General features: G+C 50.1%; 1 protein-coding gene across 10 annotated transcripts in view; it reads right to left on the bottom strand.

Annotated features, from left to right (window-relative positions):
* Positions 1-16,883, bottom strand: part of UROS (uroporphyrinogen III synthase) — a 34,352-nt gene that overhangs the window by 1,645 nt on the left and 15,824 nt on the right. For 6 of the 10 annotated variants that reach the window (XM_033842125.2, XM_033842130.2, XM_033842129.2 and 3 more), the window contains 6 exons: positions 15,593-15,689; positions 12,669-12,743; positions 10,942-11,016; positions 6,172-6,252; positions 5,266-5,351; positions 4,240-4,338 (listed from right to left, as the gene is read on the bottom strand). In XM_033842125.2, coding sequence (XP_033698016.1) covers positions 4,240-4,338; positions 5,266-5,351; positions 6,172-6,252; positions 10,942-11,016; positions 12,669-12,743; positions 15,593-15,689 — 513 coding nt within the window. Of the gene's footprint in view, positions 1-4,239; positions 4,339-5,265; positions 5,561-6,171; positions 6,253-7,083; positions 9,678-10,941; positions 11,017-12,668; positions 12,744-15,592; positions 15,690-16,883 lie in introns of those variants that run through there. The other 4 variants (XM_033842132.2, XM_033842127.2, XR_012326823.1 and 1 more) reach the window with 3 other exon arrangements.

Below are 16,883 nucleotides of genomic sequence, written 5' to 3'. Positions count from 1 at the left end.
GACCCCTACCTCACATCATAAACAAAAACTAACTCCAAATGGATCAAAGACCTAAATGTAAGAGCTAACACCATAAAACTAGAAGAACACATAGGAGTGAATCTTCAATGACCTTGCATTAGGCAATGTTTTCTTACATACATGGTGAAAAGCACAAATAATAAAATAAAAACTAGATAAAGAAAACTTTTGTGCTTCAAAGAACACCGTTAAAAAAGTGAAAAGACAACTCACAGAATGGGAGAACGTTTCTGCAAATCACATACCTGATAAGGGACTTGTATCCAGAAAACAAGAACTCTTACAACTGAACAAAAAGGCAACCTAGTTAAAAAGTGGCAAGGATGTGAGTAGACATTTCTCTAAAGAAGATATAAAAATGGCCAACAGCACATGAAAAGATGCTCAACATCACTAGCCATTAGGGGAATCCAAACCAAAACCACAACAAGAAACTCCTTCTGGTATATTCATAGAAGGGACTGTTACCTGGCAATACAGAGGAAGGAAGTACTGACACATGACGGTATGGGTAAATCCTGAAACCATTATGCCAACTGAAAAAAGCCAGTCTCAAAAGGCTACGTATGGTATGATTCCATTTATATGAAAAGTCCAGAATAGGTAGATCTGCAGAGACAGAGATTGGATTAGTGGTTGCTAGGGGGTTGGGGAGTGACTCTAATGGACATGCGGTTTCTTTCATGGCTCTGAAATGTTCTGCACCGAGAGGGTGATGGTGGCGCGCCTCTGTGAATTTACTAAAAACCACTGAATTGTACACTTTAAAAGGGTACATATGTAATTCATAGAAAGTGAGTTTTATCGTATGTGAATTATATCTCAATAAAGCTATTTTTTAGGGAATTCCCTGGTGGTCCAGTGGTTAGGACTCTGCGCTCCCACTGCTGAGGGCCCAGGTTCGCCCCCTGGTTGGGGAACTAAAATCCCACAAAGCCCTGCAGCACGGCCAAAAAAAAAAAGGCTGTGTTTTTAAAAAAGAAACATTAAAAAAGAAAGAAAGGTGGTCTTCTCTCCATTGTATATTCTTGCCTCCTTTATCAAAGATAAGGTGACCATATGTGCGTGGGTTTATCTCTGGGCTTTCTATCCTGTTCCATTGATCGATAGTTCTGTTTTTGTGCCAGTACCATACTGTCTTGATTACTGTAGCTTGGGGGAAAACTGGACAGCTGCATGTAAAAGAATGAAATTAGAACACTCCCTAGCACCACACACAAAAATAAACTCAAAATGGATTAGAGACCTAAATGTAAGGCCAGACACTATAAAACTCTTAGAGGAAAACATAGGCAGAACACTGTTATCACATAAATCACAGCAAGATCCTTTTTGACCCACCTCCTAGAGAAATGGAAATAAAAACAAAAATAAACAAATGGGACCTAATAAAACTTAAAAGCTTTTGCACAGCAAAGGAAACCATAAACAAGGCGAAGAGACAACCCTCAGAATGGGAGAAAATATTTGCAAATGAAGCAACTGACAAAGGATTAATCTCCAAAATTTATAAGCAGCTCATGAAGCTCAATATCAAAAAAACAAACCACACAATCCAAAAACGGGCAGAAGACCTAAATAGACATTTCTCCAGAGAAGACATACAGATTGCCAACAAACACAAGAAAGGATGCTCAACGTCACTAATCATTAGAGAAATGCAAATCAAACTACAATGAGGTATCACCTCACACCAGTCAGAATGGCCATCATCAAAAAATCTACAAACAATAAATCCTGGAGAGGGTGTGGATAAAAGGGAACCCTCTTGCACTGTTGGTGGGAATGTAAACTGATACAGCCACTATGGAGAACAGTATGGAGGTTCCTTAAAAAACTAAAAATAGAATTACCATATGACCCAGCAATCCCACTACTGGGCATATACCCTGAAAAAACCATAATTCAAAAAGAGTCATGTACCACAGTGTTCACTGCAGCTCTAATTACAATAACCAGGACATGGAAGCAACCTAAGTGTCCATCAACAGATGAATGGATAAAGAAGATGTGGCACATATATACAATGGAGTATTACTCAGCCATAGAAAGAAACGAAATTGAGTTATTTGTGGTGAGGTGGATGGACCTAGAGTCTGTCATACAGAGTGAAGTCAGAAAGAGAAAAACAAATACCATATGCTACCACATATATATGGAATCTAAAAAAAAATAAAAAAAGGTTCTGAAGAACCTAGGGGCAGGACAGGAATAAAGATGCAGATGTAGAGAATGGACTTGAGGACACAGGGAGGGGGAAGGGTAAGCTGGGATAAGGTGAGAGAGTGGCATGGACATATATACACTACCAAATGTAAAACAGATAGCTAGTGGGAAGCAGCTGCATAGCACAGGGAGATCAGCTTGGTGCTCTGTGACCACCTAGAGGGGTGGGATAGGGAGGGTGGGAGGGAGATGCAAGAGGGAGAAGATATGGGGACATATGTATATATAGCTGATTCACTTTGTTATACAGCAGAAACTAACACAACAATGTAAAGAAATTATACTCCAATAAAGATGTTTAAAAAAAAAAGGAAAGAAAAAAAGAAAGGAAAGAAAGAAGGGAAGGGAAGGGAAGGAAGGGGAGGGGAGGGGAGGGGAGGGAGGGGAGGGAGGGGAGGGGAGGGGAGGGGAGGGGAGGGGAGGGAGGGGAGGGGAGGGGAAGGAAGGGAAGGGAAGGGAAGGGAAGGGAGGGGAGGGGAAGGAAGGGAAGGGAAGGGAAGGGAAGGGAAGGGAAGGGAAGGGAAGGGAAGGGAAGGGAAGGGAAGGGAAGGGAAGGGAAGGGAAGGGAAGGGAAGGGAAGGGAAGGGAAGGGAAGGGAAGGGAAGGGAAGGGAAGGGAAGGGAAGGGAAGGGAAGGGAAGGGAAGGGAAGGGAAGGGAAGGGAAGGGAAGGGAAGGGAAGGGAAGGGAAGGGAAGGGAAGGGAAGGGAAGGGAAGGGAAGGGAAGGGAAGGGAAGGGAAGGGAAGGGAAGGGAAGGGAAGGGAAGGGAAGGAAGAAAGAAGGAAGGAAGGAAGGAAGGAGGAAGGAAGGAAGGAAGGAGGAAAGAAACTCCCTGAGATTGGGAACCAGCAAACAGCAGACATAATTTCAGGAGAAGCAGCTTGGTCACAAAATGACTTTTCCCCGTGAGCCTTTTATTCCCTCTGAAATCGTCTGGTCACAGGAGAGAGGGCGTCTGGAGAGCTCCGCTCTCGGACTCACCACCACGGGCCTGGCTGGGCCCATGGAGCCTGCCTGCAGGGCTGGACCCAGGCTGCAGACAGTGTCCCTGAGCAGTGCCCCCGATAGCTCAGTGCTGATGCCCGTGCTCCGTCCTTGGGCACTGACCGGAGTGAGCGTGCCAGCCAGGGTGGAGGGAGGGGCCGGCAGTGTGTATACTACTGAGACAGTCCTGACCGCCCCCCAGGGGTGCTGTGAGCTGCACCTGTCATGAAAGGTAAGGGCCTTCACTCCTGGCTGTGTGAGTGCCCACAATGCTAGCGGCCTGTCCTGGGCACTCCCAGTCATACCCACGCCCCCTCCTCAGTCCCCCTTGAGCCCTTTAAGAACATCCCCATCACAGGCACCACAGCGCTGTGACTACTTATAGACTCCTAACAAACAGTCCCTAAAGGTGCGAATGGAAATCCTTTGAATTAAAAGACGTGAAAAGGGGAATCACTTTTAGAACAATTTCAAGACGGTTAGATGGGGAAAAAGGGAAAGGATGCTAATACCTGTGCCAGGCCCTGAGCTAAGGACTTTGCCTGAATTCTTCCATCTAATCCTGAGAATAACCTATCAGGGAAGACCATACACATGTCTATAAAAGCCACAAAGGGATAATTATCCTCATGCTACAAATGAGGAGACAGGCTCAGAGAGGTTAAGCAACTAGTCCAAGAGCACCAGCCAGCAAGTGGCACTGCTGAGCTGCAAGCGGGGCCTGGGACTCCTAAAGCCTGGCCTTTTTTTATTTTTTTGGCCATTCCGTGCAGCATGTGGAACTTCCCGGACCAGGGATGGAACTCGAGCCCTCTGCAATGGAAGTGCAGAGTGTTAACCAGTGGACCACCAGGGTAGTCCAGCCCTGCCTTTTCTACAGAGCTTCCATCAGGGCGTCTGTGAGGTCAGGAGTGCTTTGACTTCACATGGAAACTCTAGGCTAGTTAGTAAAAGTTAAAAAAAAAAAAAGAGCATCTGAAAAAGATCAAAAGCCCACTGAATACCTCACCTTAATCTGGTCAATGTTGTCACCAGATAACTCTTGAATATGCTTGAGACTGTGTGTCAGGCCAGAGGGACTGAAAAACGTGATGCTGGCGGGAATGCCCTGCAGGCAGAGAGAACAAGGTCAATCCCTTGCCTTGGGGCCGAGCTCCTCTACCCGTCACCATCAGCCCCCAGAGCCCCAGGAAGCAGCCACAGGCAGCCCAGGTACATTCACAGCAGGAGGGTCCCCACTGATGCTGGCGTTCTGGGCTCCACGGAGGCGGAGTTCAGGTCGGGAACTGTTTAGAGAGGGGTGCGATGGGAGAGGCTGGGTGCTGTTCCTTGGTCGCTCTGCAGGCCCCCAGATCAGAGGACACAGGCACCGTGGACCCAGCGCCCAGGAGAGTGGACAATGCCTCTAGCTTGTGTGGCCAAAGCACGCTGATCAAGTAAGGCAGCAGCCCCGCTCCCCATCAATGCCCCATCCCTTCCGGAAATGGAGCAGACAGCAGACAGACTGGCCCACTTGGCCTTTCTGAAAGCTTTGGTTTGTGCTAACAGGGTCTCCGAGTACCAGCCAGGCATTCAGAAGCCTGTCCCGGAGAGGAAGGGGAGGTGTCTTACTGGATACAGATGTGGAAAACCTCAATCAGCCCAAACAAGAACCGTGCACCCTTCTGACTGAAGCCTCCAAAGGTTCCTGCGGCCTCCCAAATTCAATCCAGACTCCCCCGTGGGCCCTGAAGGCCTTCCCAGTGTGGGCCCAGCCCCTCTCCAGCCTCTGCCCTGCAGCTCCACCAGTGCCCCACACCATGAAGAATGACATCAAGCCACTGTTGACCCCAGCCTGTGCAAAGGGTTTTGTGTAAATTATCTCCTTTAATCCTTGTAAAAACCTTAGAGATAGGTCTATTCCGACTTCCCAGATACAGAGATGGAGCCAAAAGATGGCCTCCTCAAAGTGGCACAGCTGGGGATGGCAGAACCAGCGTCGGGAGGCCTGCGCCCCTCTGCCCTGCCCGCCCAGCTCCCTGGAAACCCCACACACCTGCTGGGAATAGTAGCTGTTGAGGTTCCCCTGGATCCCTGGGTGTGGGATCGTCTGGTAGACGGTTAAGCTCTCCACGGGAATCCCTGGACACAATCGGGACACAAGCCAGAAGACAGACTTCACTGCCCCGGGAACACACTGCGGGGCACAGGTAGTGGAGACCGCCCGGTGCTGCAGGACCCTCCCGGAACAAGCCGCCGGGAGCTGAGAGGTGTGGGCTCAGTGCGAGCAGACTCGGCCGGCCCTCTGCACCCTGCTTAACACTGCGGAGTGGCTCACGCGGTAGAGGAGGCTGAGATGGCAGAAGAAGGATGAGGATCCCGAAAACTCGGCCTTCCTTCATACCACGGACGCCTTTTGTTCCCGTGTTTGTGTGGGTTGCCCGCGGGATTGGCCCGGGACGCTCCCCCACGGATGCTGTCCGTGTGGAATCCCACACTGAGGGCCAGGGCTGCAGGCAGAGCTTGGAGGGAGTTTTACCAGCCTGCGGGCTGAAGCCACGAGCCTACTAGGGCCTGGACACCTTGGTCCCTGGCACCTTGGGATGGAGCCCGGGGGGATGGACTTGGAGCGATCCTAGGTTGGCTGGGCTGGTGGACGCTGCTTTGAGTGTGTGATGAGATCAGCTCCACGCTTGGACTGGTTTCCACACGTGCCCGCCCCAGGGTCGCCACCACGCCACTGCCCACCCGACCTCCCAGGGAAGGCCCCGTGCCCCTCTGCATGCTCCCAGCTGAGCTGAGCGGGTGGATGGGAGCAGATCTGAAGCAGGAGGGAGGACTGCACCCTGCACCTTCTGGCCTGGCAGGTCCATCCCAGGCCTGCTCTCCCTGTAGGTCCCCAGGGCTGACACTCCGCCACCGCGAAGGCTCTCGGTGGACCCCAGAGAGGAGGGGGAGTCACCTTTGTCCTTGAGCATTTTCGGCAGGATTTCTCTTTTGAGGGTTCCACAGGGAAACAGAAGAGGCAGTGCTGACGACTCCCCTGCGAATAAACAGGCAGACTCTGTAGATGGAGACACAGCCCCGGGCCCTGCCCTGCGTCTTTGGTTCCAGGACCGTGAGCGGGAGGAAGCTCAGGGGGGTCACGTGGGCAACAGCGCTAGACTACTAACATCCGCAAGAGCCCGGGGCTGCTGTCACCCCTGCTCCCTAAGTCCCTCCCGTCGTGGTGGCTCCGGGCAGCAGTCACCACTTAGAGTGCAGTGACAAGAGTCAGGTTAGAGGTCAGGCCTGGTGGTGGCCTTGGAGCAACCGTTTCTGCCTCTGGAGGAGCCCGGATGGGCCGGGAGGCGTTTGGAGCCTGGGCTCCCGCCACGAGGAGGCAGGAGACGGCAGCCGCTGCAGTGAAGCTGTAAGGACACTTCTCGGCCGCGAGGCCAGGAGCCCGAGGGCGGAGGGCTGGCCGCGCGGGGTCCCAGCCTCTTGTCCCTGCGCACATCTCCGCCCTGGGAGACTCAGCCGCAGGCCTCGCTCTGCAGAGCCGTGGAGACAGCGTGTGAGACACCACCTCCCAGCAAAACTGATGGGCGGTCAGATGGGAATCCTCCGCACTGTGAGAACAAAGCACTTTAGTGGAGGCGACCGCTCTCCCCTTCCGTCTGTCCATCAGATGTAAAGAGCTGGAGCGAGTGCTGGTCAGGCACAAAGACGCATTTCCTCACATCTGGAAGATCTCTCTGAACACATCCCCTTTCGGTGCCTGCAATCAGAGGGGGGAACAAGCCAAGCTCTCCCCCTCCGGCACCATCTCCACGAAGGCGCAGCTAAACAACAGGAATGACTGTAGGCGTCCTTATTTCAAGTTGTCCAATAATTACAAACCAGCGAGTGTTTTATTTAAACGGCTCTGTAAGTACAGTACCGACATAAAAGAACACAAGCAATTGGAAAACTTTTAAATATACTGTAGATAACAGATGTTCACCGCTTTCTCTTTTCCAGTGTGAGGAAATGTTTTCACGCAGTATAGATGCCATCCCTCATGACACACTTTCAAAGCCATGACCAGGTGCTATTCTGAACCAGAGCCCAGGTGTCCCTCCAGTGTGTGTGTGTCCGTGTGTGTGTTTGGTGGTGGGGTGTCCAGGAGCCTAGGGGCCAAAGCGGCTCCCACAGACCCTCCCCAGCACCTGCTGTGGGGCAGCTGTAGGACAGCAGCCAAACCAGGGGCCTACTTTTCCTGCAGCCTCAACCCCAGGGGTGTGCAAGGGGCTTCCGGAAGATTCCAGAATCGGCCCTTCACAGCCTTTCTTCTGCGGGTCCAGCAGAGCACTGAGCTGCTCATCTGTGTTCTCTGACTGCTGGTCACTACTAGGGAGATGGGGAGTTGGACGCACATCCTGGTGCAGGGCAGGCATCTTTTTCCCACTGCACCCCCAGTGCCCGGTGGAGAGGCAGGCCGAGCAGGACCAACCAGCTCAGCTGGCTTCATGGCAAAGCACCACCACAGCAGCACAAGGGAGGAAAACCTGAAAATGTCCTGGTTGAGACCTGCCGCAGGAGAGGAGAGACATCCCGTGACTGTACTTCCTGGGTGCTAACCTCCTCCAAGAAGCCAAAGCACTCCCGAATGGATTATGTCCTGAGCAAAACTCCTCACGGGACTCTTCCATGACTGAACAATGGAGCAGATTACTGGGTACATTTATGGGAAACAAACTCTGGTGGATGAGGACCTCTCTGGCCCATCTCATCACCATGTGAACTGACAGCATCTCCAAAAACGGCATAGCTCAACCACCCAACCCTTCCTCTTTGTCATAAGATCGTTTATGGAACATAAATGATTCATTATTTTAAAAAAATTTCCTTTTTGGGATGACCTCACTGCCTACTGATTTTTAACCCAAACAGGCCAAAGCTAAATAGGCCAATGTAAAAGCCGGTTGATTACACAGGGGTGAGAGGTGAGGTGTCCCCAGGACGACAGGGAGCGACAGGGGCCCGGCAGGGGTCTAACCCGACGCGGGATGGTGAACCACGGGGCTCAGACGCTCTGCTCCGCGTTCCTTTAACGGGAAGGGGGCCTGGCCCGCTGGGCTGTCGGGCTGAGGACAGCAGCTGTGTTGAAAGTCCTAAGAGGATGTTATGCAGCTGGAGCGGGAGCTCTGTACACAGTCACTGCTGGTGATTAAGAACTAGACTGAGCGCGTAAATGTCATTTCGCTGGAGGAGATGTGAGTGTCTGTAGAACTCTCACGCCCTCCAGGACTGCGATGACCGTGCCCTCTCAGGCCTGCTGTGAGGGAGGGTCCAGTTGTGCAGGCGGTGGGCACTTAACATAGGTAATTAGGACCACGAGACTGACTGGGCGACAGAAGGAGAGCCCAGCAAGTGGGCGAGGCTGCAGGGACGAGCCCTTGGTCAGCTCAGCGCAAGTCCAGGGGGACAGTTCAAATAACCCGCACAATCTGTCTGCCTCTGACACCCTCCCCCTCCTTCGCTCTCTCTCAAAATGTTGAAATGCTCTTCTACCTTGGACCACTTAACTTGTATTGATACTTCCTTTTCCCTTAGCGGAGATAGCCCAGGAGGGAAGAACCATCTGTCAGAACGACGAGCTTTCAGATTAAATGAGCTAATAGCTTTAGGCGCTTATAACAGTGCCTGTGACAGAATAAATAAGTGTTTAAGTAAAATAAATAAGCAATAACTATGAACTGGCCTGTTTACTCCAAGCACTGGAAGTAGATTCTTGGCTTTTAAAGATCAAGCTTCAGAGCTGACTGGGGGAGAAAATCATTAACGCCTGGGGAGAACCGGGGAGAGCGTCCTGCCAGCGTCAGACGGACTCTCATGTGGATGCTATTCCAAGTGCGAACTGAAGACTCATTAGGACCCACGGGGTGGACACTGGCTGTGCCGTGTGGAGTCTGCCCTCCCGCCTGTCCCCTCCCAGCTCTGGGACCTTGGATGGTCACTCGGTCCCCGTAGCCTGGACAACAGCACCATTGAGAAGAGCGCTGGGTGATGCTGGGTGCCCCTAGGCTGCCCCTGTGGTGCCTGAGCCGCCAGTGACAGCTGAGCTGTGGCCTGTGCCTGGTGTGACGGGGGAGCCACGTTTTTATTTCGATTAATTTAAATTGATTTATATTTAAATAGGCACATGTGGCTCCTGGCTGCCATACTGGACTGTGCAGCCTGCAGTGGACGGTAGTGAGGACCAAATGAGGCGAGGCAGGGGGCGCGTCAGGAACACGCTGACCACCCAGGAACGTCTCATCCTCGATGTTAACACAGCGCATACAGTGACCCAGGAAAGAGGAAATAAAATAGTTCTTAAAAGAAAAGGGGAGAAAGGAGAGCCAACTGGGAACCTGGGAAGTCCCTCTGCCATCCCCTGCCTGAGCTCCAGGGGGCCTGGTCCACGGGGAAGTGGAGGATGTGCGACTTTTTCAGGTCCAGCTCCTAGGGGTCAACAGAAACACACGAGCTTGAGAACCTTCACCAACAGCACTGGCTCGTGACAGGAAGGCCTCCTCAGACTTTAGAGATCGTTACCTGGAGAAGAAATGTTCTTACACACCACGTCCAGACACAAAACCACGCACCACGGTCCCAGAAGCCGTAAAAATTCCCGGTTAAGGTGTCCTGGCTCCCTGCCCACCCTGAAACCACCACCCCAGGGGCAGAGAAGACACCCCTCTCCTGGGACCACCTCAGAGCAAAACCTCAGGCGTCAGCAGCCAACCTGGCCCTGTCTTCTAGCTCAGCAAGCTCTAGAAAGGGTCTGCAAACCGCAAACCCAGGTCAGAACCCAGCCCATGGTCTACGGCTGCTCTCGTGCTACGACGGGCAGAGGATGTGGCCGCAAAGACGGCGTATCTGGCCCTCGCAGACAGTTCCACACCCCCTGACCCCGAGGAGCGAAGCTCTGATTCCCTCTCAGTGACAGAAGGCAAGCTGGTTCTGTGTCATCTTTCACGTGGGGGTCTGATGTCACACATCTCTCAGGGAGGGATCCAAGTGACAAGGACACAAGAGCATGTGTGTGCAGTTGGATCAGACGTGTAGGGGAGAGATTGGGACACACAACTTGGAGGTGGGGCTCCCCTGCAAGTACATATCGAGCCTCTCCGTCCTCTCTCTCGGAGAGTTCTGCTCCAAAAATCTTGGCCCATGTTTCGTCAGAAGCCGAAACGTTCATAATTAAAGCTTAATCCTTATTTAAACACAAGTATCCCCAGAACCCTTGCCATTTTAAGTCTCAGCCCATATGCTGCCCAGTGATGAGCTTATGGGGGGGCTGAGTGGGCTCTTTAGGGGGAGCGGGCTTTGTGGGGGGGGGAATTCGGACAGGGAAGAGACTCCTACCAGGAAGGTGGGGAGCCGGCAGACAGAGGGACGGTGCCGGCAGCTTCTGCTGCTTCCACTCCCCTTACAATCCCTGCAGAGGGTCTTGCTTCTGGTTTTGTCTCCAGCCTTTTTATTCTGTGTCACGTTCAAGTTGTCTCAAGTCCTTGGGTGGAGGGGGTGGAGGGCAGTAGGCTGGATCTCAGACCAGCACAGACAGATGCAGATACAAGGCAGCCACGGTCTTGGAGCGGCACACACCCATCAGCCACAGTATCAGCATCATCACCGAGGAGGTGGCCCTTTCCCGAGGCGCTGGTTGTGAGACCGACCAACAAAAATAAATGGGCTTCATTTGGGGCGACCTTGTTCTACTTACTAGAACAAATGTACTCTGCAAGCTTTCCTGCATTTCCACAGTTTTCTCCTTCTGTATGCAGGCCAATTTTATTCACTGGAAAACAACAACAACAAAATATATTTCTTTACATGGTTATTAAAGTCCTGTTCCTGTGTTGTTTTTAAAATGTGCAAGTACAAAGGCACATGCCTTACAAATGACATGGAGAAAGTCTCCCCTTGGAGGCTGGTGTAGGGAGACGAGAGGGAGCTGGGTCCCAGCCCTGCCCTCCCTGGACCTGTGGCTTTGGATGGTAAGGCATCATTATCAGCAACTTAGTTTCAAAAGGTTCAGGAAAAATTGTTCCTTGCCTTGTATTTATAACTTCTCTGTAAGTCTTCTTCGAAACAGCTTGGACAGATTTTACCAGCAAAGGGATTAGTGGGCCAAAGGGTACAACTATTTTGGCAAAGCTTTTGAATACATGCCAACCAAGTACTTCTCAAAAGATGTGAACCAAATTTCAATGCCATTTAGCAATATTTGAATACATTTGTTTCACCGCACCCTTATCAGCAGCATTATATAGTTAACTAATTAATTACTTTTTGTAAATTTAAAAAGGAAAAAAATCATGTTTTAAACTGAACTATAGTGTTCAATGAACAAAGCTAAGTCAGTGTGGAAGGAAACCTCCTCTTTTCCTCCTCTGCTCTCATCACCACACGTCTGCACTCTGGTTACCCAATGTGTGGGTTTTCCACACCAAGCAATTCTCCAGTTCTCAGCTAGGTGTCCTACAAGTGAACTCAAGTCTGACACTCTCTACTGGGAGGTAGCGTCAAATCCCGAGGATGGAAGGCTCAGTCCCACAAACTGCTCCCACTTCAGACCCAGCTCTCTGCTTGTGCTTCTGACTGACCAGCTCTAAATCGGAGGTTCTCACAACCCACTCCTTGGGTTGGATCATTTGCTAGAACAGCTCACAGAACTCAGGAAGATGGTTTACTAACTACTGCAGATTTATTACAAAGGATATTTCAAAGGGTATAAATGAACAGCCAGATGGAAGAGGTGCAGCAGGCAGGTATGCGGGGAGGGCCTGAGCTTCCGTGCCCTCTCCTGGCTCCAGCCTCCCAGCACCCTCCACATTACTGTCCTTCTGGATTTTTATGGCAGCTTCATACACAGCCATAATTGATTGATTAATTCAACCTCTGGCTGATGTCTTCTCCCTGGAAGTAGGAGGCAGGGAGGGCATGAGGCTGAAAGTTCCTACTCTAATCGGAGGATTGGTTCCCATGGCAACTAGCCTCCAATTTAAGGGGCTTTCCAAAAGTCACCCCATTAAAGTCATCTCAGGTGGAGTTGAAAGAGGTTTGTTATGAATAACAAAGTACACCTTATCTTTTTTTTTTTTTTTTTTGTGGTACGCGGGCCTCTCACTGCTGTGGCCTCTCCCGCTGCGGAGCACAGGCTCTGGACGCGCAGGCTCAGCGGCCATGGCTCACGGGCCCAGCCGCTCTGCGGCATGTGGGATCCTCCCGGACCGGGGCACGAACCCGTGTCCCCTGCATCGGCAGGCGGACTCTCAACCACTGCGCCACCAGGGAAGCCCCACCTTATCTTTTTTATCACTCAGGAAATTCCAAGGGTTTTAGGAGCTCTGTGCCAGGAACAGGGACAAAGACCAAATATATATTTCTTATTATAATCACAATATCACAGTCATTCTTTGGTGTTTTATTTGTACCTTGACTGCTTACCTAGAGAAGCAGTAGCATTTCCCACCACATACACTGACTTAGCATTCCATTTTTCTGCCAGAGACTTTCTCCAGACTGTAAAACATGAAATTTGATGTGAGTTGCAAATACCAAAGCGGCCATTTGGACTGCTGCCCAAGGCTGTTTGTTCATCCTAAAAACTTGTGAGCAAGGAAAATTATTAATAACCAAATAGAAAGAACAGCATCTCAAACTAAAATCCATTTTTATATTGTCCATATTCCGCAGGCAAAATTTTTAAAATCACTTTGGCAAATGTTTCAACATGCCTTCCTTATTGAAGGCATTAAGTATCAAATCACTTCCACAGTTGGCACTAGAAGGATTTTTAGTGCATACTAGTAAACATAACTTGAAGAATTAATTTGCATGGTAATATTAAAATTCAAAAATCTAGACTTTTTCTGTTTTTTTTTTTGGCCGTGCTACGCAGCTTGCGGGATCTTAGCGAGGGACTGAACCCGGGGCCATGGCAGTGAAAGTGCTGAGTCCTAACCACTGGACAGCCAGGGATGTCCCCCCATAATCTAGACTTTTAAAGAAAAAATTACTGGTCGTGAAAAAGAGGCAACTTAAATGTCTAACAAAGCAATATGACTGGTTTTATTCGGGATATAAATCTGAAAGCAGTCAAGAAACTGTCATCTCAGATGGGAAGGCTCATTTATCTATTAGGTCAAAGAAGAGAATAAATATCAGGTTCATAAACAAACACAATTTAATAGAGAACACTATCATTTGATGACAAAAAATAAACATCTTTAAATATGGATTGAAGAAAAACCAAGAGAAAGTGGGCAGTATAAATGTATCACAAGGCCACTTGGCATTCAACATCCTTTTAGAAGATAAGGAAACACTGGTTCTTCCTTCCTAAGATCTGACTATGAGTGTAATTTTCCCTTAAATTCAATAGTGTTACTCTACCCTTTACACTCCCGTGAGAAATTCCCTTTTAAAAAGCGATAAAAGACTGAGTTTCACCTTCTTTCCTTTCCTACCCCACAAACGTAAATAATATTTATTTAAACATTATCTACAGCATGTGAACAAACCATTCTCCAAGCATCATAGCAGATATGAGTTGGAGCAAGCCCTGGGTGAAATCAGAATGCCCGGCTTCAGAGCTGGCTCTGCCCCTTAACTTGGGCTCGTTCCTCGCAAGTCAGCTGACCCACCTCCTCTGTTTCCCTGTCGAGGTAACGGGGATTAACTACACCTCTCCTGCCTGTATTCATAAAGTTGTTGTAACAATCAAAATAAGAAAATGTATGGACTATATTGTACACTTGTAACTTATATAATATTGTACACCAACTATACTTCCATCAAAAAAAAGAAAAAAAGAAAATGTATGGGAAAATGCTTTTTAAACTATAAAGCATTATAAAAAGTTATAGTGTCCATGCTGGGGATTTTTTCTTTTTCATCATCTTCATCCTCAAAACACATACAAAAGGGAAAGCACAACTGTAAGACCAAGATTCCTGAAGCACCACTGGGAGAGAATACACACGCTTCTCCATCTCGAGTCTTCTTTCTCCATTTTGGAAATAACAGTACTTCCGGTTCTGAGCTGCCTTGAGGATTGGACAGCACAAGTCCTCATCCCTAAGAAAAGCGTTAGACTTTCTCCTCAATAGGAGGTAACTGCGTATATGAAATCACCGAGTTGGTGATTGTTTTGGCTATAATGAAAGCCTAATTGACTGTAAAGATAAGGACCACTCTGCACTGTCACTTGCTCAGTGTCACCACGCACCAGGAGATGTCCTGAATGCTTCACTTTGGGACTCAGACTCCGCAGCTAGAATCTTAAAACTGTGACTTACAGACCGTGTGGTCTTGGAGAGTTTCATGCCCTCTGCTCCACAGGCTCCTCATTTGTCAGGCGGGGATACTAACCATACCCACCTCACGGATAAAGCAGCCAGGGCCTGGTGTGGCACACGGTAGGCCCTAGAGGAGCTCTAACTAGTGGTAGAAGTGACGATCCTGGGATGCAAGTATTATTGTGCCCACTTTACAAACAAGGAAACTGAGGCTCAGCGAGGTCAAGGAAGCCGCCAAGGTCAGAATGGCCATCTGAGGCCAGGCCTAACTGACTGCAAAGCCCTTTGATAACCACCCGTCCCGCTGCCTCCCCCTGTTAGTATAACTGGAGCTGGTCCGGCCTGACAGACGGGCTCCAGGGCCTTGGACAGGTGCTGACTCTCCCCAAGCCTCAGCATTCTTATCTGTAAAATGAGGACCACGGTAGGTGAGTCTCTGGCCGGTCCAGGATTGAATGAGATTGCGAATGTCAAGCTAATATAGAGCCTGGTATACAGCAGGCACTCCACACATGTTAGCTCAAAGCTGTCTGATGGGACAGACTAAGGTGGTGTTCAGTCTGAGAGCCGGGCTCTGGCAGAGAGGGAAGGAAGCGAGAAGGAGGCCTGGGCGGGGTCACATCATCGAGTGCTGGCTCGGCACGCACTGTTCTCATGTGCTGTTGGACCTTCCCAACGTCCCTGTGAGGAAAGAGACTGGCGCCCACATACTGTGACCACCTGGTGGGTGCACGTGGAGACCCCCCACAGCGGCACCCGTCTGGGCATTTAGGAGGTAGCACCGTCTCCTGCTTCCTGGTGACGCAGTGCCACGAAGCGCTCACCCCGGTCAGGAGGCTACCATGTAACATGTCGTTCTGTGTGGGACACTAAGAAACAGCTTAGAAGAAGGAATTTCATCTTCTGCTCCCTCCAAAGGTTCCAAAAACACGAAGTAACTTGGTACCTAAATAGTTTTTGACTAAAAGTCATTGCACTTTCTCAAACCTGAAGTCCAGCTATTTCTGGAATCTAGTATCACCAACAGGACAAAGCGAAGTCCAGTGGCATTCACAGCAGACCCACCCTTACCTTCGGTTTTATTGTCTTTCTCCAAACACAGCTCCACTGCTTCCACTGCTCTGGGGCTGGTAAAAATGAGGCCCCCGTAACCTTCAGGGTGAGACAGCTGCACACCAAACAACAGCAAAGGCATTTTATATGACAGTCAAGTTCAACATTTTCCAGAATTCTAAATGCTTCACAATAGCAGCAGGCAAACTAATTCCATCCATCCATCCATCCATCCATCCACTCAAGACAGAGCTTACTATGCGCCTGGAACTACTCTAGGCCTTTAAGGACATACAGGTAAATTCACAGCATTTCCCTCAAGGAGCTCACACAGTCTTGGGGAGGGAGAGGCCAGTGTGATGCAGGGTGGCAGGTGTAATGGAGCCAAGGGACAATGTGACTCAGTCTGGGTGTGGCTAGGGTGCAGGCAGGACGGTAGACTTGACCTGCATCCATAAGAAAGCTGGAACATTCAAGGAGTGATATCCATGCTGAAGCCCTGGTTTTTGAGCATAAAAATGGTGATAAAATCTATTGAACACGTATTCTGAGCTGGGCACTGGGCTGTTATACACATAATCCTGCACTGAATCTGTGAAAGTGCCCTGTGAGACGGGTGGCACTATTTGCATCGCACGGATTAAGACACAGAGGCTTGGCGAGGATAAAGAACTAGTTCAAGGTGAGGGGCAGAGCCGGCACTTGAGCACATGCCCCTATGATTCCCAAGCCCGTGCGCTCGCTCACTGCCCATCAGGAGCTTCAGAGAGGGAGTCCAGGAAGCCCCTCATGAAACAAACTGGCTGGGGGTGATGGAGAAGCTCCCACAGAGACTCTAGTATTTTTATGAGCACAGGGGCCCAGCAAAGATTTCAAATGATGAGCTCTGGTTCCCTGTTAAAGCTGCTTACGGAAGAGCATGCGATGTGGGTCCATTATATATTCCTCACAGCACACAGACCCAGGGCAGATGCCAAATCAATGTTTGCTGAGTAAACTGTTGAATGAATAATTCAATCTTCAGCTCAGAGCGAAGGGAGATAGCAGAGAGGTCCTCCACAGAGTGACAGGTGGGCTCTGACATGCAGAGCACGGGGGTGAACCTGATGCTCACAGTGGCCCGGGAGCCCGGTGGGCAGGGCTGGGCACACCAGTCCCACGAAGCCGCCCTGGCTCTGGGCCCACGTGTCCAGAACGGTGCCCCCGGGGAGATGTCCGGTGACAGGGTGCACACTGATGGGGCCTGGGGTGCTGGGCCCTGAATCTTTAGTCGGAAGCATTTGGAGGGCTTTCCTGGGACTCTCCCTGG

This window comes from Tursiops truncatus, chromosome 16, assembly GCF_011762595.2.
Source record: "Tursiops truncatus isolate mTurTru1 chromosome 16, mTurTru1.mat.Y, whole genome shotgun sequence".
Lineage (NCBI taxonomy): Eukaryota > Metazoa > Chordata > Mammalia > Artiodactyla > Delphinidae > Tursiops > Tursiops truncatus.
This window is presented reverse-complemented; position numbering and strand designations above follow the sequence as displayed.